Source organism: Schistocerca nitens, chromosome 9 (genome assembly GCF_023898315.1).
Source record: "Schistocerca nitens isolate TAMUIC-IGC-003100 chromosome 9, iqSchNite1.1, whole genome shotgun sequence".
NCBI lineage: Eukaryota > Metazoa > Arthropoda > Insecta > Orthoptera > Acrididae > Schistocerca > Schistocerca nitens.
In genome coordinates this window covers 86,760,877-86,783,106 of record NC_064622.1, presented here as the reverse complement: position 1 = coordinate 86,783,106, position 22,230 = coordinate 86,760,877, and the positions used below count along the sequence as shown (strand labels likewise).

Below are 22,230 nucleotides of genomic sequence, written 5' to 3'. Positions count from 1 at the left end.
GCGAAAAAATATGAGAACGACAGCTGCAGAAGTCACTGCAGTACTGAATGTCGCTCTCGCGAATCCTGTCAGCACCAGAACGACATTAAGAGAGCTCCATAAGATGGGAGATGATGGACCAGCTGGAATTCGAAAACCGGACACCAGTGAAGCACATGCCCGTAACAGGATAATGCGATGCCGAAGCCATAAAATTTGGACTATAAGGCAATCCAAAGTGTCATTTGGTCGGATGAGTCTTGTTTCACACTTTTTCCAACTTTTTCACACTGTTTCCAAGTTTTGGTCGAGTCTGCGTCCCAATACTGAAACATGGTGATGGTCCAGTGATGATTTGGACACCCATATCATGGTATTCCCGGAGCCCCATGGTTACTTTGCAGGTAGCTTTATTGTCAAGTTCAGTGAACAAATTTCAGAACATTTTGAAATTAAAACAGGAGTGATACAAGATGACGTATTAATTTTCAGTTGTGTCTCAGAAAAATTAATGCACGATGGCGAATACTGAAATCGGAGTCCAAAATTGACGAACCAATAAAATCATTAATAACCAGTATTAGAATAAACTTTTAGCTTTCGCAAACGATCGGGCTGTCGTATATCAGGACATTCAAACAGCACAAAAAAAAACAGTAATTCTTAAAGAAGCAGCAGAAACACTGGTCTAGCAACAACGTAGCACCGAAAATTCCAGTAATTAAATACGGAAAATGGAGAGCGTTTACCACCACAAATATCTAGGCGAAGCCATTCGGGAAACCGGTTTCGAAAAAACCTGTTTACGAAATCCGTTGTCACAAAATGCAAAAAGCTTTCTGGTTTACAAAAACAGACATCTATAACAAAGATGAATTTCAAAAGACACAAATCTGGAACAGTACAACATAATCATCAAATCAGTATCTTGATGTAGGTTCTTTCAGCAGTAAACCTGTGTGACACGCAACGACTCTTTCTGTAGCGTCTACTGTTAGTGTTTGTTGAGGAACTTCATACCTAACGCTCCTGTGTGACGAAAGACGCCCGTCCTCGTCGCAGCTTCTCTGTCTACACCACTAATCTAACTTGAGATGCGTCCAATACTGATGACCAGCAAATTGGAAATTTGTGGTAAGATCTTATGGGACGAAACTGCTAAGGTCATCGGTCCCTAAGCTTACACACTACTTGATCTAACTTAAACTAAGTTACACTAAGAACAATACACACACCCATCTCCAAGGGAGGAATCGGACCTCCGACGGGAGGACTCGCGCGAACCGTGACAGGACGCCTTAGTCCGGGGGGCCTGTGAGTAGCACTCAAAAACTGATCGACAGAGGGAAGCCACTTCTTTCGTGAATAAATTACATTTCCTTAGGATTCTTCCAATGAATATGTGTTTAGAATCTCCTTTCCCCGCAATTAATTTTACGTGGTCATTCCACGTTAGGTTATTTATTCTCTCTCTCTCTCTCTCTCTCTCTCTCTCTCTCTCTCTCTCTCTCTCTCTCTCTATTCGTATGGTCGGTTCCGACTCTTCGTGACCCCATGAACCAAATCACGCCACTTTTTCCTGTCTTGCACTTTCTCCCGTAGACCTTCCAGGTTGGAACACATTGCTTCTGTGATGCCATCGATCCATCTCATCCTCTGACGTCCTCTTCTTCTAGTTCCTTCAATCTTCCCCAGCATTAATGTTTTTTCCAGCGAGGCATGCCTTCGCATTGTGTGTCCAAAGTAGGTTAGCTTTTGTTTTAAGATTAGACCTTCCAGGGAGAAATCTGGTTTCATTTGCTCCAATATTGATCTGTTGGTTATCTTTGCAGTCCATGGAACTCTAAGAAGTTTCCTCCAACTTAGGCAGAAATATGAAGAGTGGCAGCAGCCTTTTCAGTGGTTGCAGGGGCAACAGTCTGGATGATTGACTGACCTGGCCTTGCAACATTAACCAAAACGGCCTTGCTGTGCTGGTACTGCGAACGGCTGAAAGCAAGGGGAAACTCCAGCCGTAATTTTTCCCGAGGGCATGCAGCTTTACTGTATGGTTAAATGACGATGGCGTCCTCTTGGGTAAAATATTCCGGAGGTAAAATAGTCCCCCATTCGGATTCCGGGCGGGGACTACTCAAGAGGACGTCGTTATCAGGAGAAAGAAAACTGGCGTTCTACGGATCGGAGCGTGAAATGTCAGATCCCTTAATCGGGCAGGTAGGTTAGAAAATTTAAAAAGGGAAATGGATAGGTTAAAGTTAGATGTAGTGGGAATTAGTGAAGTTCGGTGGCAGGAGGAACAAGGCTTTTAGTGAGGTGAATACAGGGCTATAAATACAAAATCAAATTGGAGTAATGCAGGAGTAGGTTTAATAATGAATAAAAAATAGGAGTGCGGGTAAGCTACTACAAACAGCATAGTGAACGCATTATTGTGGTCAAGATAGACACGAAGTCCATGCCAACTATAGTAGTACAACAGTATGCCAACAGGCTCTGCAGATGATGAAGAAATTGAAGGAATGTATGATGAGATAAAAGAAATTATTAAGGTAGTGAAGGGAGACGAAAATTTAATAGTCATGGGTGACTGGAATTCGAGAGTACGAAAAGGGAGAGAAGGAAACATAGTGGGTGAATATGGATTGGGGGAGAGAAATGAAAGAGGAAGCCGTCTGGTAGAATTTTGCACAGAGCATAACTTAATCATAGCTAACACTTGGTTCAGGAATCATAAAAGAAGGTTGTATACATGGAAGAATCCTGGAGATACTAGAAGGTATCAGATAGATTATATAATGGTAAGACAGAGACTTAGGAAGCAGGTTTTAAATTGTAAGACATTTCCAGGGGCAGATGTGGAGTCTGACCACAATCTATTGGTTATGAACTGTAGATTAAAACTGAAGAAACTGCAAAAAGGTGGGAATTTAAGGAGATGGGACCTGGATAAACTGACTAAACCAGAGGTTGTACAGAGTTTCAGGGAGAGCATAAGGGAACAATTGACAGGAATCGGGGAAAGAAATACAGTAGAAGAAGAATGGGTAGCTCTGAGGGATGAAGGAGTGAAGGCAGCAGAGGATCAAGTAGGTAAAAAGACGAGGGCTAATAGAAATCCTTGGGTAACAGAAGAAATATTGAAGTTAATTGATGAAAGGAGAAAATATAAAAATGCAGTAATTGAAACCAGTCAAAAAGGAATTCAAACGTCTCAAAAATGAGATCGACAGGAAGTGCAAAATGGCTAAAAACGGATGGCTAGAGGACAAATGTAAGGATGTAGAGGCTTATCTCACTAGGGGTAAGATAGATACTGCCTACAGGAAAATTAAAGAGACCTTTGGAGAGAAGAGAGCCACTTGTATGAATATCAAGAGCTCAGATGGAAACCCAGTTCTAAGCAAAGAAGGGAAAGCAAAAAGGTGGAAGGAGTATATAGAGGGTCTATACAAGGGCGATGTACTTGAGGACAATATTATGGAAATGGAAGAGGATGTAGATGAAGATCAAATGGGAGATACGATACTGCGTGAAGAGTTTGACAGAGCACTGAAAGGCCTGTATCGAAACAGGGCCCCGGGAGTACACAACATTTAATTAGAACTACTGACAGCCTTGGGAGAGCCAATCCTGACAAAACTCTACCATCTGGTGAGCAAGATGTACGAGACAGGCGAAATACCCTCCGACTTCAAGAAGAATATAATTATTCCAATCTCAAAGAAAGCAGGTGTTGACAGATGTGAAAATTACCGAACTATCAGTCTAATAAGTCACAGCTGCAAAATACTAACGCGAATTCTTACAGACGAATGGAAAAACTGGTAGAAGCCGACCTCGGGGAAGATCAGTTTGGATTCCGTAGAAATATTGGAACACGTGAGGCAATACTGACCTTACGACTTATCTTAGAACAAAGATTAAGGAAAGGCAAACCTACGTTTCTTGCATTTGTAGACTTAGAGAAAGCGTTTGACAGTGTTGACTGGAATACTCTCTTTCAAATTCTAAAGGTGGCAGGGGTAAGATGCAGGGAGCGAAACGCTATTTACAATTTGTACAGAAACCAGATGGCAGTTATAAGAGTCGAGGGGCATGAAAGGGAAGCAGTGGTTGAGAAGGGAGTGAGACAGGGTTGTAGCCTGTCCCTGATGTTATTCAATCTGTATATTGAGCAAGCAATAAAGGAAACAAAAGAAAAATTCGGAGTAGGTATTAAAATCCATGGAGAAGAAATAAAAACTTTGAGGTTCGCCGATGACATTGTAATTCTATCAGAGACAGCAGAGGACTTAGGAGAGCAGTTGAACGGAATGGACAGTGTCTTTAAAGGAGGATATAAGATGAACATCAACAAAAGCAAAACGAGGATAATGGAATGTAGTCGAATTAAGTCGGGTGATGCTGAGGGAATTAGGTTAGGAAATGAGACACTTAAAGCAGTAAAGGATATTTGCTATTTGGGGAGCAAAATAAGTGATGATGGTCGAAGTAGAGAAGATATAAAATGTAGACTGGCAATGGCAAGGAAATCGTTTCAGAAGAAGAGAAATTTGTTAACATCGAGTATAGATTTAAGTGTCAGGAAGTCGTTTCTGAAAGTATTTGTATGGAGTGTAGCCATGTATGGAAGTGAAACATGGACGATAAATAGTTTGGACAAGAAAAGAATAGAAGCTTTCGAAATGTGGTGCTACAGAAGAATGCTGAAGATTAGATGGGTAGATCACATAACTAATTATGAAGTATTGAATAGAATTGGGGAAAAGAGGAGTATGTGGCACAACTTGACAAAAAGAAGGGACCGGTTAGTAGGACATGTTCTGAGGCATCAAGGGATCACAGATTTAGCATTGGAGGGCAGCGTGGAGGGTAAAAATTGGAGAGGGAGACCAAGAGATGAATACACTAAGCAGATTCAGAAGGATGTGGGTTGCAGTAAGTACAGGGAGATGAAGAAGATTGCACAGGATAGGGTAGCATGGAGAGCTGCATCAAACCAGTCTCAGGACTGAAGACCACAACAACAACAACAAAAAGCAGAAATAAATCACTTCCCCTAACTGAACGATCGCCGACGTTTCAACGACAAGCAGAGTGCAGGTGCTCACCCTTGAGCGCGGACTTGTTGCTGTGCGGGCAGCGCGTGCCCTGGCAGCCGCGCTTCTGCAGCAGCGAGGGGCAGTGCTTGCCGCCGTTCTCGGGCTGGCGCTGCACGGAGCGCGACCGCCGCATCATGCCGGTGCCGCAGTCCGCGTCGCACTCCGACCAAGGGCCCCACGCCGTCACCGCGCAGTCCACCACTGCAACGCAAAGCACAGAGCACACGCTCATCACAGACGTCGTCGCTCCACAGGGCGTGGGGGCTAAACAGTTAAGGGACAAATAGAGGTATCAATCTGTCAAACATAAACTATAAATTTAAAAAAAAGCGATACAAAAAATCTATAAAAATCAAAAAGAATATGAAGCTTCCCGGCAGATTAAAACTGTGTGCTGGACCGAGACTCGAACTCGGGACCTTTGCCTTCGCAGGTGACTTCTCTACCATTTGTTTTAGGTTTTTTTTTTGGGGGGGGGGGGGGAGGTATTTGGTCGCAGCGGATGTCACATGACATCTGATGAAGTTCATTGCTGATCCCTCCACACAGTTTTTTTTTTCTTATTACAGAGACCAGCCAACTCTATGACCGAACACGCTGAGCGACTGTGCCGGCATACCATATGAGATACCCAAGTATGACTCACGACCCGTCCTCACAGCTTTACTTCTGGCTGTATCTCGTCTCCTACCTTCCGAACTTCACAGAAGCTCTCCTGCGAACCTAACATAGAAATGATTCAAATGGCTCTGGGCACTACGGGACTTAACATCTGAGGTCATCAGTCCCCTAGAACTTAGAACTACTTAAACCTAATTAACCTAAAGACATCACACACAACCACGCCCGAGGCAGGAGTCGAACCTGCGACCGTAGCGGTCGCGCGGTTCCAGACTGAAACGCCTAGAACCGCTCGGCCACATCGGCCGGCGAACTTAACTAGTCCTCCTGGAAGAAATGATGTTGCGGAGACATGGCTTAGCCACAGCCTGAGGGATACTTTCAGAATCATATTTTCACTCTGTAGCGGAGTGTGCGCTGATATGAGCACTTGTCCGCGTAAGGCAAAGGTCCCGAGTTCGACTCTCGATATGACACGCAATTTTAATCTGCCAGGAAGTTTCCTATCAGCGCACATCTCCGCTGCAGAGCCAAAATCTCATTCTCAAAAAAAAAAAACAAAAAAACAAAAAAAAAATCTGTTGCCCCTTTAAGTTTAGCAATTTTTGATCCAAGAATTGTCGCGTTGGAGGACCGCTACGTAAATAGAAAAATAAGAAGGTAGCAGTAGCTATCCTTCCTAGAATCATACTTTCATTATTGCTGGGTATAAGCTTCTCCTGTTTGGCGTCATCTCTTCCAGTCCTGTTCGTCCCACATCTACACCTCAATATAGCTATCGAAGCTATAACTACTTATTACACAGTTTCACAGTTAATGTTACACACGTTTAAAGGTTGTAGAGAGATCACGTTTTTCATAGGAAAGCGTGTTCGGAAACGTCATCCAACGATACTACGGCGCGTCGAAGTTACAGTCGCCGGCGCCTGTAAATGTATGTATATACAGGGTGATTGCGTGATTATGTTACAAACTTTCAAGGATGGTGGGGAAGGATAATTGCATCAATTTGAGGTAAGTGTCCTTGTACAGGAAACGAACGAGTCGCAACTTACAAGCGAAAACCGTTCTGAAATTTCTGACAATAGCATACATGTAATGGTACTGTTGTTGCTAAGATTTTAAGGTATTACTGGCACTGTTGTTGCTAAGATTTTAGGATAGCCAACTTTGAGAGATGGTAGTATGGATAAAAACAAGGAAAAAAGTCAAATAACCATGGATCCTAAAGAGCTTACCTGAGGAGCTATGAGCACTCGTAGAGCCCACGTTTACCAGACATTTTTTCTTGTTTTGGTCCAGACTATCACAAGTTGCCTACCGTATAATCTTAGCTACAACTGATGCATTTATCTTCCTCCATCATCCTTGAAAGTTTGTAACATCATCACACAATTACCCTGTATGTACCGCGTGATCAAAAAGTCAGTATAAATTTGAAAACTGAATAAATCACAGAATAATGTAGATAGAGAGATACAAATTGACACACATGCTTGGAATGACAAGGGATTTTTTAGAACCAAAAAAAATACAAACGTTCAAAAAATGTCCGACAGATGGCGCTTCATCTGATCAGAATAGCAGTAATTAGCATAACAAAGTAAGACAAAGCAAAGATGATGTTCTTTACAAGAAATGCTCAATATGTCCACCATCATTCCTCAACAATAGCTGTAGTCGAGGAATAATGTTGTGAACAGCACTGTAAAGCATGTCTGGAGTTATGGTGAGGCATGACGAAAGTGGCGGCTGAGCACACGATCATCACCATACGACGCGCGCAAGAGATCTTTCACGCGTCTAGCAATACTTTGTTTTTTCTTTTTTTTTTGGTTCTAGTAAAACCCCATCTCATTCCAAGCACGTGTGTCAATTTTTACCTCTCTATCTACATTATTCCGTGGTTTATTAAGTTTTCAAATTTATACTGACTTTTTGATCACCCTGTACATGTACAGGCGCTGGCGCCTATAACTTTGATGCTCTGTACCGTCGTTGGACGACGTTTCGGGATATGCGTTCCTACGTAAAACTTGATCCACTATGTTCTCTCTACAATCTCTACAAGTGCATAACATGAATTGTGGAAATCCCTGCATAAAATACGAAAACCAGTCCGTCCTTAAATTAGCCTAACATTGTTAAAGAATACAGTTACCTGTTTACTTTTACATCAAATTTTTAAACAATTACGTACGAACTTAGTTTCACGCAGTTATCTGTCATACGAGGCCTCTGTCCTGCAGTGGTTTGACGGTAGCGTACCAACTCACGCTCCTTTAAAACCCCGAGAACGGATCGCGCCGTGTGCAGTATGCGTCGACTCGAACAGGCAGGCGCCTTTGACGGTCGTTTCTAGACTGCGAAATTTTCGGAGTAAATTCATTCAGGCTTAGACTCGACGATTTAATATTGTTGTTTTGATATTTACCTACGTTGTGCAGGTAGCTTACTTGTATTTAAATTTCATACTTAGATGTATTCTCTTTTAATTATGTTTACTTAGCGGTCTCACCAACGCGACGACGCTTGGATCAAAACATTACTACTTATATTAAAATAAAGGGGTAATACGTATTTTTTTTTACTTTTTAGGGGTTTTCCTTGTGTCTTTTTTTTTCAATTTTAGGTTACGTTTCATGGTCCTTAAAATTTACATTTTACTACTACACATCGTATGATCGACACTCCATCCCCATATTCACACAAATACTTGCCGGGACGAAACACAAAATTGAGAATTTTTCACGCATGTGATTTACGTGTTTCTTTTTTCTTTTTAATTCACACAAATATTTATTGACTATGTTTAGCACGTATTTAGCTAATTTATGTAACATAAGCAATAAGCAGTAGCGATAATTCTAAATCAGGTCGGAAGAAGGTGGGCTGCCATTGCGCTCTCTTGCAATAGGCAGCCTAAATTATTAGGAAAAAATAATTCGATTTAATATTGAAACGAAGACCTCAAAGATAACTGCAAAAACCAATGAAAGTGTATGTTTATCTTTTACAGTTGAGTCACAGCCACCCTTTTTCTGCGTCGTAAGTGCTGAAACGGGCGACTTCAAAAGACGCAAAATCATCTTTGTTGGTCAACCGTAATAGATAAACTTATGTTCTGACGGACTTTAAATTTGATCTTTTTCGGCTGTACAATCTCGTACTGTGTAACTTAATGTAACTCTTACGTATTAAGTAATGTATATCAACAGAACGCTCTGGCGGAAATTATTTGCACTTGATTTAATGAAATTTAAACGAGTAAACAGACGTCCACAGAACTTAGCTAAGAACCATTCCAATTAAACCAGATTTTAAATTAAAAAACAAACTGCATTGAAATAAGACCTTTCGTTTGGGAGCTACGATGCTACAGACTGATACACGCATACACACGTTAAATTTGTAACACCCATCTGGTTGCATCAGCGGTTAATACAACAGTGACAGCGATATGAGAGACTCTCATATTTGGTCGTCATCCGGTGTTCCAGAACCTGTTAGTACCAGATGGTTACAATTAAACTGCAGTACTCACAGAAGTCCCGTGTGGTGTATAATTACCGTATATCAGCGAAACTTGATAACTATGATAATGCCTTAATGCCGACGCGATTTACGCTTTAAAAAAAAGTTCTAAGGTTGGCCACTAGGAGCAAATCCAGCGCTGTGAAAGCAAGGAGGACGTGTAGACATATTTCGATATGTAACGCACTAGGAACGGGACGTGGGTAGAAACGGTCAAATGAGTGACAAAGACGTAACGTTGATTTCTTCATTAACTGCTCGTTACAGAATATGTTCAATATGAGCACCGAAGATGTCGACGAGATGCGGCATACCTAAAACAACATGATCAACAGCACCGGATTTGTGCATGATGGCTAAAATTGAAATTAATTTTTTTCCGGCGTTAATGGGTTCCGCATTAACGCATTGGCATCTACATCTACATGGATGCTCTGCAAACTACATTTAAGTGCCTGCCAGAGGGTTTATCGAACCACCTTCACAATTCTCTATTATTCCAATCTCGTATAGCTAGCGGAAAGAATGAACACCTATATCTTTCAGTACGAGCTCTGATTTCCCTTATTTTATCGTAGTGATCGTTCCTCCCTATGTAGGTGGGTGTCAACAAAATATTTTCGCATTTAGAGGAGAAAGTTTGTGATTGGAATTTTTTTAGAAGATTCCGTCGCAACGAAAAACGCCTTTCTTTTCACGATTTCCAGCCCAAATCCTGTATCATTTCTGTGACACTCTCTCCCATATTTCGCGATAAATTTATCAAGTGACGCTCTCATACTATAATTACAGCCCGCACTGGACGTTCATGAGTAGACGCACTTTAATTGTAACCACCCATATCAGAATCGAAAAGCGTATTGGAGTCTATTGAAAACGCGAAGTGATGGTAATCCAAATTCAAGACATTATACAGGATTTACCGCAAAATAAACTAACGGGTATACAATTTCCCTTGTATGAGTCCAGATCATGCAGGATTGATATACAAGCCGGCCGCGGTGGTCTCGCGGTTCTAGGCGCGTAGTCCGGAACCGTGCGACTGCTACGGTCGCAGGTTCGAATCCTGCCTCGGGCATGGATGTGTGTGATGTCCTTAGGTTAGTTAGGTTTAAGTAGTTCTATGTTCTAGGGGACTGATGACCACAGCAGTTGAGTCCCATAGTGCTCAGCGCCATTTGAACCATTTGAACCATTGATATACAACTACGATATAAAGTTGACCAGTTGGCGAAGGAGGCCATTGATGCTGTATCTGTAATGAAAACAAGGTTACCATCCTCCGATTTCATGTTGTGGACTGACTGAGGAAGAATGGTTTAAGGACTGGCGACTTTTAATCTGCCATAAAGGATAACCCTACAATACAATCCGGCCGCTAATAAGAAGCTACCCCTGGTTTCGAGGTTTCGAAAGTATCAGGCGCGCAGGAAGCTGATAAGTTCTGAGATAGGAGTGCGAAGGGTAGAGTGTTGTTCCTGGGAACACTCTTCAGACCCATTCACCTTACGAGTCCTTTAATATAAGTTTAACACACTTTCTTATCACATTTTTAAATGTTGGCTTTCGCTTTCTTTGTGCAGCAGACTTAAAGAAAATACTGAAAGTATAAAAACTGACCTGGGACATTAAGGTTATTCCAGATGTGAAAAGATGTTCGGAGATACTACATGGCTCTGTACCAAGGAACAAATCTTGTTCCGAATTTTAAAATTGTTAAAATCGAGGAAATCTAGTCAACACTGTATTCAGTTATTATCTTGAACATATTTCGTCTGACTGTTACATTACTATCTACTACCAATGAATAGTCAGTAAGTGATGTCACATTAAGCAGAAATATTTTCAAGAACTGGTTACCAGTTACGAGGCAAATACATTTTTAAACTGAAACTACTGCAAACTAACACATATTTCCATTTTCCAGATTGGTAAAATCGTTAAGACATTAACGAAACTCAGTTCATTTGCAAGTATCACATGTTCGATTATAAAACTCCTCCCCCCCCCCTCCGTTTCAAGGTATCCAATGGTTCATGATCTATGATGCAGGGCTTAATTGTCCCAATCCATACAATTAGTTTTGAAATATATCTAATTTTATTTGCCATAAAATTCTGTAACTGAAGAATTAACAATGTATTGCAAATAGCGTGAATACAACATACAACATTTACACGTGTAGATCTCTAAGTACACTGCGTTAGGAGTTTATGTGCAGCTATTGTGATCATTGGTATCTTAATATGCACCCACTTTAAAGTCTTGGTTGCTTTCTCTCTCCGCGTCCAAGAGTCCTCCCACAAACATGTCACATAATATACTACCACATGTTTTGTGTGCAATCGTAAATGCACCACAAAGTGGAAACTAAGCATTAATGGGTTGCTTTTGTCACAGGTACTTGGAGATAACCGAGCGAGGTGGCGCAGTGGTTAGACACTGGACTCGCGTTCGGGAGGACGACGGTTCAATCCCGCGTCCGGCCATCCTGATTTAGGTTTTCCGTGATTTCCCTAAATCACTCCAGGCAAATGCTGGGATGGTTCCTCTGAAAGGGCACGGCCGACTTCCTTCCCCATCCTTCCCTAATCCGATGAGACCGATGACCACGCTGTCTGGTCTCCTTCCCCAAAACAACCAACCAACCAACTTGGAGATACTAACTAACCTAAAAACATACTATTCTTAATCAAAAAACAAACACTGTGGGAAGAGGCCTTGAAAGCCCAGCAGTATCGATCGGACGCCGTGTCATCCTCACCCCTTGGGCGTCATCAGTTGCGGGAACGGAGTGGTATGTGGTCAACACACCGCTCTTCCTGCCGTTGTTAAGTTTTCGTGGCCAGAGCTGCTACTTTTCAATCGCGTAGCTCCTCAATTGGCCTGTCAAGGTTGTCTCGCTTGCCAACAGCGCTCGGCAAACCCGGGCGGTGACCTATCCAAGTGCTAGCCAAGCCCGAAGGCGCTTAACTTCGCCGATCTGACGGGAACTGGTGTTACCACTGTGGTAAGGCCGTTGGCACACTACCACTACTCCTCAAAGCTGTAATTATTAGTCTACAGATGAAGTAAATACTGATGTAATGTTGTTCAGTACACTGCTCTCACTTACGATTAAACATGTCTGCACTTTTACCCCTAACACACAGCACATATAAATGCTGGAAAGAGCAAAAACTTGTCACGGAACAACAAAAACTGTAGAAAACGGCGGAGACTATTTGTGGTGGTCTCTAGTGACCATTCCTTCATATGATTCTAAAATCAATGAATAGACTGAAGTACCGACCAAACAACATCATGTGTTCCTAGGTGCACGGTCCTCTAAGAAACAACACCCTCCCCTACTATAACTGTGATTCAACTCCCTCCCCCTTACATCGGATAGGCATCAGAGATAACCGTGTCAGGAGAAAGAAAAATGAAATGTAAACAACTTTCTGGTTTCCTGTTGTTTCTTCACAGCACTGCAAGACTTCGTGAAACTGACTCGGCCCATTCTAACAAATACTGCTCTTTCGTTGTGTCACGAAGAACCTCAAATAGATGAGGCTCTTTTTGAGTTGATGCGAGTTACTAACGTGTGCATATGAAAACTGGTGGTTGAGTAAACACTCTAATCTCCAGGTGTACGCTTTCCAAAATTCGTTGGCTTCTTTCATACCTTCTGTTTTGGCCGTAGTTGATGTTCGACAGCTCTAAGTATTGTGCCAATGTCGACATCGTAAAATAACTTTAAATTATTATTCAAACTATTTATGTTGTCTGTAAGCATAAGCTTCCGCGCCGTTGTCGCAGTCAGTAAAATCATTCTGAGTATATGACAGCACTGTCAATTTGTGAAATTCTCTGACATTTGGGATGCTGTTTCAAATGGACTTCCTCAGGGCTTTCTTGCTAACTGGCAACAATGGCCGAAACTACCAAGAATTTTACTCCTTCACAATGTGGTGACACACCCAGTAGAATTTTATTGACTAGTTATTTTGTCATTCCCCAGTATACATAATTTTATGTTTGTACCAAGCTGTTGTGATCTGGTTCAGTAAACCCAACACACAAAAAGAGGTTGCAACATCTCCACCACCTCAATAGCAGAATCATTCGTGAGGTTGGGAGTAGAGGAGAAGGAGAGACGTATTACTCATCACCAAGAGGAACACTCCGGCTGCAACTGATGTTAAAGAGGTTCAAGATGTGGACTGCACGCATCTGCTTCAGATTCTCGGCTAGAGAATTTCATAACGTGTAGGTAAGAAAACCACAATGAATTTTTTTTTATTTACGTGCATAGAACGACAGAATCTATAGAACTGAAATTAGCAGCACCTGGTATAAAATCTGAAGTGGCAATACGTACCAACCACCTGTGAATCAGCGATTCAAAAGATAGGCAGTGACAGAACGACTCTTTTTAAAATAAGCGTTATAGAGTGACCGTCGCAGTATCAACAGAAAGCATCTCTTGTAATGTCTGAGATTTCTGAAAAGTTAATAGAAATTTATAAAACTCGATGTACGGAAGTAATCGTCAAGAAACCACTGTGTCATGCGCCCACACTTCGAGAAATCATTCACGTTCCTAAACACGTATATAAAACAACGTGCGTCGATACAATGAGATTTTTCTCTTTAGCGTATGGCACTGCTTCACGGCAGAAGGATAACAAGTCAGTCCAGGCTCGTCAACTAGTAACAATAAAAAGTGTAAATATTACTAATTTTGATGGCCACTGAGTCTCGTACTTGAACGTTTCGTTCTCTTCCTCAGCAGTAATAAGAGAACGACGCCGTGAAAGAGCATGGAGTATTCTTTTTGTAGGAGGAACTGTTGATAGCATTCGCTAGTTTCTGTATTTAGCAGGAACAAATTGGTTCCATCTCCTCCACCTGAGAGATAACTCTTATTAGTCAAGTCCGGCGCTGTGACAGCACGAACAATACCGGCGGGAGGCGTCACCCCTAAGGATCGCTAGGAGATAAAAGACAGTCATTGTTCGGGAACGCAAAGAACGCCGGCCGGAGGCAAACAGTCGCAACTCGATTAATTTTCAACTCAGGTGATCACATCTTTTGTTAGAGATGAAGTGGATGAGCAAATACAGGGTGAGTTCTGAAGTGAGAAGAACGGCAAAAAAAAGCGAAGGACTAATAAGGAGTCGGGTGTTTGTTCGAAATTAAAATGGCGCCCATCTCTCATTTAAATGGAGGATCTTTCCAACTGGCAACGTCCGGTAATTTTGAGAGGGAAAAAAAACTGAGATTTGCAGGACAAAGCACTGTTGTCTAGATTAACTAAGCTACTACCTAGCGAGTCGAAACAAAGTTGTTATCAACGACAGGTTCAAATGGTTCAAATGGCTCTGAGCACTATGGGACTTAATATCTGAGGTCATCAGTCCCCTAGCACTTAGAACTACTTAAACCTAACTAACCTAAGGACATCACACACATCCATGCCCGAGGCAGGATTCGAACCTGCGACCGTAGCGGTCGCGCGGTTCCAGACTGTAGCGCCTAGAACCGCTCGGCCACCCCGGCCGGCTAACAACGACAGGCTTCAAATGATTGTCCATTTCACCTAATCACTGCTTCAGTACAAAGGAAAACAAGCCAAAGTTGCAAATTTCAGTTTTTTTTATTTACTTCATGACTAATTTTGGGACGGGACCCATTTTCAAATCATCCAAATAGTCAAATTGGTACTTCCAAAAACCCAAAAACCATGTCAAAAATATATACGTTTTATGAAGTGTAAATTAACGCGCTGTAACTGTTCGTTTACACTTTATAAAACGCACAGTTTTTTGACATGGTTTTCATATTTTTTGTGACACAATTTTGATTACCTGGATGATGTGAAAAATCGTACCGAAACGTCATCAAGTGAATAAAAAAGTGAAATTTGCAACTCTGGGCGGTTTTCCGTCAAAATGATTCAGTAGTTGCTGGCCTGCAATTGCTCCAGCATGTTGGAAGGTCGTAAATCAGTGACTGTATTAGTTAAACTGTTATTGTGATTGGCATTTGGAGACGACTAGGTGTTATGATCAGTGTAATAGAGTTGATGTGCCATTTCTTCTATTATTCGTATGGAAGTATTGATTTATGTAGGACAGTGACAAATAAACATTACGCAATTAGTAGAAGGCGCTTCGTACAAGACAGTTTTAGCACTAGCGAGTATTCAGACAGAACCCGAGGCACATCGACGAAATTTCGTAGATTATTCAGGGATTTTTTCTGAGTATATTGGAATAAGGCAGCCGTCCTCTCACGCGGCTCGTTACAGGATAACAGTGTAAATACGATTTCCAGTACTTCGTTTGTTATCTCATTTATCACCGTTTCCGTGAAAATAACACCACAACAGCGAAAAATTCTGTAATGCGTAATCACCAAAACGTACAACACACAGAAGAGAATGACGCGACACTCTTCAGACAAAACATGCACACTGTGACTATACATCCAGAACTTGGTCTACGGGTGTGCGAATGTTTCCCAGACCACTGTTGAAAGCAGGCACATACCACCGATACACTGTGCCCATCATTTGCAGCAATCCGTAGGTACGTTCTTCCAGCTTCCCACAGGTCGACAGTAGCGTTCAGCAGCAGCACGTACTCGCCGGTGGATCACGGTAGGTCCCGGGAATGAATGTTGCAAGCTCAGTTCAGCTCTATATTCATCATTCTGCCAGTAGAGTCAAAACAGAGCACGCACATACAGGCATCCCGAGCGCTAACTGTTGGCCGATGTCTACAACAAATGAAGCACTAACATCGCAACCCCTCAGTATACACTTATTATACCCTGGTGACACTGAATGAAGTCCTTGAAGATGTGGCATTTTTATTCTTCCGGCAACGTACAATACTGTCGTGCATCCAGTCGATATTAATACAGGCTTTACCGGCACTGTGCCGTTGACGCACCGCATTAACAAGATGAGCTGCAGACAGGACTATTCAGTATGTCAATTAGGTTGCCGTAATTACAGAGACAATGCGGGTAACCTGAGACACAACGGGCCTGGCTGCCCCGTCGTAGCAACCACAGAGCTCCCCGAAATTAGGCGACTGTAGTTAGCAAGAAGGGACAGAGAAAATCCTGAAGAATCCGGAGTTCCCTATCACGAAGGCATGGTACCTACACACGGACTTAAATCAAGGTCACGTTTATGGAAAAACTTCAAGGCTTCGACTCAGACAGCTTGGAGATTACCGAATTTGGTGGCTAGCCCCATCAAGAAGATTGAAGGATTCAACCTCCCAAGGAAACAGTGGAAAGCTCTGCATGGTGGCAGAATGAGTGCCAGTAGATGCAAGCAACTGTTGAGGGCGTGGGGCGTATCGGAAAGTCTTGAATGTGGGTGCTACGAAACTCAGTGCACTGACCATTTCGAGAATGAACTTTCACTTCACAGTGGAGTGTGCGCTGATCTGGAACTTCCTGTCAGACTGAAACGGTGCTGGACAAGAACTAGGGACCTTCGGCTTTCGCGGGTAGTTGCTCTCCCAGCTGAGATATCCTAGCCCGACTCACCACGTGCCACCGCAGGTCATGCTTGGACAACTCCGTTGACAGCAATTGCTAGCGAAAGGCAAATGATCCCGAGTTGTAGTCCCTGTCCAGCATACAGATCTAATCCTCCAGGAAGTTTCAATGGGCCATTAATTTTTATGTGAAACGCGTAGCTACACGTGTGAAATAAAGAGCATATACATCGAATCACTTAGACATAGAGCGGCTACAAAAATTGTAATATGCTACAGAGTTATAGGCAACGGCCTTGTCGCAGTGGATACACCGGTTCCTGTCAGATCACCGAAGTTAAGCGCTGTTGGGCGTGGCCGCCAGTTGGATGGGTGACCATCCGGGCTGTCATGCACTGTTGCCATTTATCGGGGTGCACTCAGCCTCATGACGCTAATTGAGGAGCTACTCGGCCGAATAGTAGCGGCTTCGGTCAAAGAAAACCATCATAGCGACCGGGAGAGCGGTGTGCTGACCACACGCCCCTCCTATCCTTATTGAGGATGACACGGCGGTCGGATGCTCCCAATGGGCCACTTGTGGCCTGAAGACGGAGTGCGAGTGCTACGAGTTATAACATTTGTTACGAATATTGTTAATACGCTGTGCTCACAAATTTATATGATAATTCCAGTTGTAAATGCCGAACTAGTGACTAAATTACAAGGATGTAACATTTGGCTCCTTTTGTAGAGTTAGTTAAGATTGTCACCGTTTCTCCAGGGGCAGTCAAATGAAACGAGACAGATGAAGAAAAAAGTAAAACTACTTACTATTTCAAATGTAATCTTCGTAACTCTTAATACATTTATCCCACGGTCAGAGTCTTCCTGAAAAAATGATTCTACGCAGAAGAGCACTTTCTCGTCCGGAATACATCGACGGCCACGAACGTCTTTCTTCAGGGCTCTAAAAATATGGAAATCGCTCAGGGAGAGATCGGGATTATTTGGCGCATATGTAATGGATTTCTAGCCAAACTTCTGCAGCGTAATCGAAACAACCTTGGCAATATGTAATCGGGAATTACCCTGCAACAGAGCGACGTCGTCCGTCAATTTTCCCGGGCGTTTGGACACGAGGGCGCGCTTCAGTTTTTGCAGTGTGTCCACGTATCGTTGTGAGGTAATTGTGGTGCCATGTTCCAGAAATTCAGTCAGCAGCGGGTTGACGGACGGCATCACTCTGTTGCAAGATAATGCCTGGGTTGCAGGATTATGACCAGTCACACGGTGCCAAGGTGGTTTTGAGTACGCTGCAGAACATTTCGCTGGGAAGCCCTTACACATTCTTCAGACAATCCCCATCTCTTCCCACGCAATTTCCATATTTTTGGGACTCAGAAGAAATACATTCGTGGCTTTGTTTCGGACGAAGAGGTGAGACAACAGCAAGTATTTTTCCCTGACGACACTAACAATCTGACAGTGTGGTAAATGCATTTATAGTTCTGGCGATTACTATTGAAATAATAAGCACCTTACTTACTTTTCTCCCAACTGCCTCATTTTCATTTGACTGCCCATTACAGTATACCCGGATCAATTCGAGCAAAGTATAAAAAATAAAAAAGCCTACCCATAAATCTACGTACATACTCCGCAAGCCACCCTACGATACATGACGGAGATTATCCTGTATCACTCCAGTCGTTTCTTTTCCTGTTCCACTCGCAGTCGGAGCAAGAGAACGCGAGTGTCCATGTGTCTCCTTAAGAGCCTTTCTTCCTCTTACCTTCATGGTCCTTAAGCGAAATGCACTTTGGCGGCAGTAGAATCGTTCTGTTGTTATTGTTTTTGTTGTTGTTGTTGTTGTTGTTGTTGTGTTCTTCAGTCCACAAACTGGTTTATTGCTACTGTATCCTGTGAAAACTTCATTTCCAAATAATCACTGCACCCTACATCCTTCTGAATCTGCTTAGTGCAAAGGTCTCCCTCTACGATTTTTACCCTCCACGTATCCCTCTAATACTAAATTGGTGATCCCTTGATGCCTCACAAGGGAACCTCCCCATCGCACCCCCCTCAGATTTAGTTATAAGTTGGCACAGTGGATAGGCCTTGAAAAACTGAACACAGATCAATCGAGAAAACAGGAAGAAGTTGTGTGGAACTATGAAAAAAAAAGCAAAATATTCAAACTGAGTAGTCCATGTGCAGGATAGGCAACATCTAGGAGATTGTGAGCTCAGGAGCGCCGTGGTCTCGTGGTTAGCGTGAGCACCTGCGGAACGAGAGATCCTTGGTTCAAGTCTTCCCTCAACTGAAAATTTTAATTTCTTTATTTTCGCAAAGTTATGATCTGTCCGTTCATTCATTGACGTCTCCGTTCACTGTAATAAGTTTAGTGTCTGTGTTTTGCGACCGCACCGCAAAACCTTGCGATTAGTAGACGAAAGGACGTGCCTCTCCAATGGGAACCGAAAACATTTGATCGCAAGGTCATAGGTCAACCGATTCCTCCACATGTAAACACGTCTGATATATTCCATACGACACTGGTGACGGCATGTGCGTCACATGACAGGAGTATGTTGTCGACCCACCTAACTTGTACACTTGGCGAATGGGTAAAAAAATTCTTCTACCTTTCCCGATTTAGGTTTTCTTGTGGATATGATAATCACTCCCAAAAAAGTGATGAAAACATAAGAGTTTGTCACATAAACTGCAACAAATGAATGCAACAGTTTCACAGTCGCACAGTTTTCCCTGTGTTCTGTCAAAACATATGTTTTTAACGTTTTTAAATTTTTCCGTGTGTAGACCGTCAAATCCTGCATATGTCCAAGCAAATCTGAACATGTCCTGTAATTTTGGAGAGCGAAGTTGATTATGTGTGAGTACCTGAACTTTGATAATTGTCTGAAAACAAAAAATTAAACTTTTCACTTGAGGGTAGACTTGAACCAAGGACCTCTCGTTCCGCATCTGCTCACGCTAACCACGGGACCACGGCGCTCCTGAGCTCAGATATACCTTGATGTTGCCTATCCTGCGCATGGATTACTCAGTTTGTATATTTTACTTTTTTTTTCATAGTTCCACACAACTTCTTCCTGTTTTCTCGATTGACCTGTGTTCAGATTTCCAAGGCCTATCCACTGTGCCAACTTATAACTAAATCTGAGGGGGGTGCGATGGGGAGGTTCCCTTGTCAGAACATGTCCTACCAACCTATCCCTTCTTCTAGACAAGTTGTGCCACAAATTCCTCTTCTCCCCAATTCTATTCAGTACCTCTTCATTAGTTACATGATCTACACATCTAATCTTCAACATTCTTCTGTAGAACCACATTTCGAAAGCTTCTACTCTCATCTTGTCTAAACTATTTATCGTCCACGTTTCACATCCATACATGGCTATATTCCATACACGTACTCTGAGAAATGACTTCCTGACACTTAAATCTATACTCGATGTTAACAAACTTAGATAAAAAAAAAAAAAAACATTTCATGTTTCCTAGTGCAGTTACCGAAATGTATTTTTCATCTGTCAGCTCATAACTTTTCGTTTATTAAATGGTTTATGTTGGCTGCATTTCATGTTATATCGTTTTTCGCAGGCTGTGTCATTTAGCCCTCTTTGTATTTTCTATAATTGTGTTTTCATCCTTTAAACTGTACTTCTAAGCTCTGATGTAGACAAAATGTTACCTTATCTGCTGCTGTCAAACAAAATATTGCCTTTTACGTCATGTACTGAATGATGTTCATCATAATATTCATATGTCTATATTTTAAATGTTAAGTAGTCTACTTATATTTTTAGCTACTAGATGGCACTCTTGGTGTAATGTCCACCTGCCCGCAGTTGCTATAGCGGACGCCTCAGTCTGTTGTTACCTGTGGCTTTATATGTATGGAAGCCCATAGTGGCTCGCCTTCCATGTATTCCTTTTAAAATTTTTGTGACTAGAGCCTTATCGCTTGATATTTATCTTATATGTGACACGTAAGTACTGTTTCTTTCTTCTACTGTTAGTCAGTACTTACACTTTTATGTAAAAAATTCTCCCACAATTTTGTACTTACGTTATAGGCCAATCTGAAAATTTAATTTCTGATGAAGGCACTCGTAGAAGTGTCGAAACCTGGTCAAAAGACTTAAATTTTGTGACCGAGGGCAGCTATTGCTTTAACTTCACAGTGGTTTCCATTTCGCGACCGATCCTCGTATTTACCCATTTTTAGATATTTATTTATTTATTTTTATTTTCTTTCTTCTTCGCGGATGGATCACTTAGGACCACGCGTAATCAACATTTGTTGGCCTTCCTTTTCGCCCAGTATTCCTTCATAAACAACGAATGGGCTATCTTTCGTTGCGTAGACCATGTATGTCGGTTAGTTTTTCTCTCTTCTTCCTCAAAACCCCGTGTGTTTGTGATTTTTCTGATTTCATTTCTATCATGTAGATTTGGAGACCCTAATTCTCTCAGGTCTTTTTCCGTCTGTGGTTTTGTTCTTTAAAAATGTATGGATTTTGTGCGTTAACCTGTTTGAGTCCATTCTTTCTAAGTGCCCCATGAATTGGATTCTTCTCATGCGCATTGTGTCTGTTATTTCGGAGATACTTTTATATATTTCTGCATTGGGTTTTGGATAATGTACCCCATCTTTAGTTCTTGGTCCTAGGATTTTTATTTTATTTTATATTATTTTTTTTTTTCACTTTTCATTCCCTCCTCTGATGGAGGAGGGCGGACTGTTTGAGGGCATGCTGGCGTCGCTTTTCAGTCGTTGGATTTTTACAGTTATTTTTATTTGATACAATTTATTTTTCCTGCAAGTGCATTGTTATAATTGGTTGACAATTTTGTTACTGCAGATTTTTAGCAGAATGAAGACAACATAAACAAGTATATTAACGTAATAAAATTTAAGTTTACAAAAAATGAAAACAACATAAACAAGTATATTAACATAATAAAATGTAAGTTTACAAAAATGAAAACAACATAAACAGATATATTAACATGGTAAAATTTAAGTTTACAAGAGTATGAAGTACACAATGTATATAGCAATGGAAGAGAAGAGATGTATAGAATAAAAAATAATTGGGGTACAAAAATATATATAGAATACAAAAAATCTATGTTAACATTATGGGAATTTATTGGGTGATTGAGTTAAATATATGTCTTGTATATGTGTTTATGTGTGTGGTTGATAATGTGGTGTGAGAAGTTGATACATATATACATATAATTATTCTGTTGTGTATTACGGATTCTACAATTTTTTTTGTTCATAGTTTAATTTGAAATATATATAATAAATAAGTATATGTAATACATTATTTATCCTTTTTTTCCCTGAGAGGGGGTGAGCGGTGTTTGGTGTTGTTTAGATTGTTTGTGTTTCCTGTGGTGGTTTGTTGTGTGAAAGTGTGTGTGTGTGTGTGTGTGTGTGTGTGTGTGTGCGTATGTGGGTGTATTTGTGG

The 22,230-nt window shown here is 41.6% G+C and overlaps 1 protein-coding gene across 1 annotated transcript in view; it reads right to left on the bottom strand.

The window, feature by feature from the left end:
* LOC126204024 (somatomedin-B and thrombospondin type-1 domain-containing protein-like) overlaps nt 1-22,230 on the bottom strand; it is a 388,740-nt gene that overhangs the window by 316,527 nt on the left and 49,983 nt on the right. Inside the window, exon 3 of the mRNA XM_049938451.1 lies at nt 5,091-5,282. Within this exon, the coding sequence (XP_049794408.1) occupies nt 5,091-5,282 (192 nt within the window). The remainder of the gene's footprint in view (nt 1-5,090; nt 5,283-22,230) is intronic.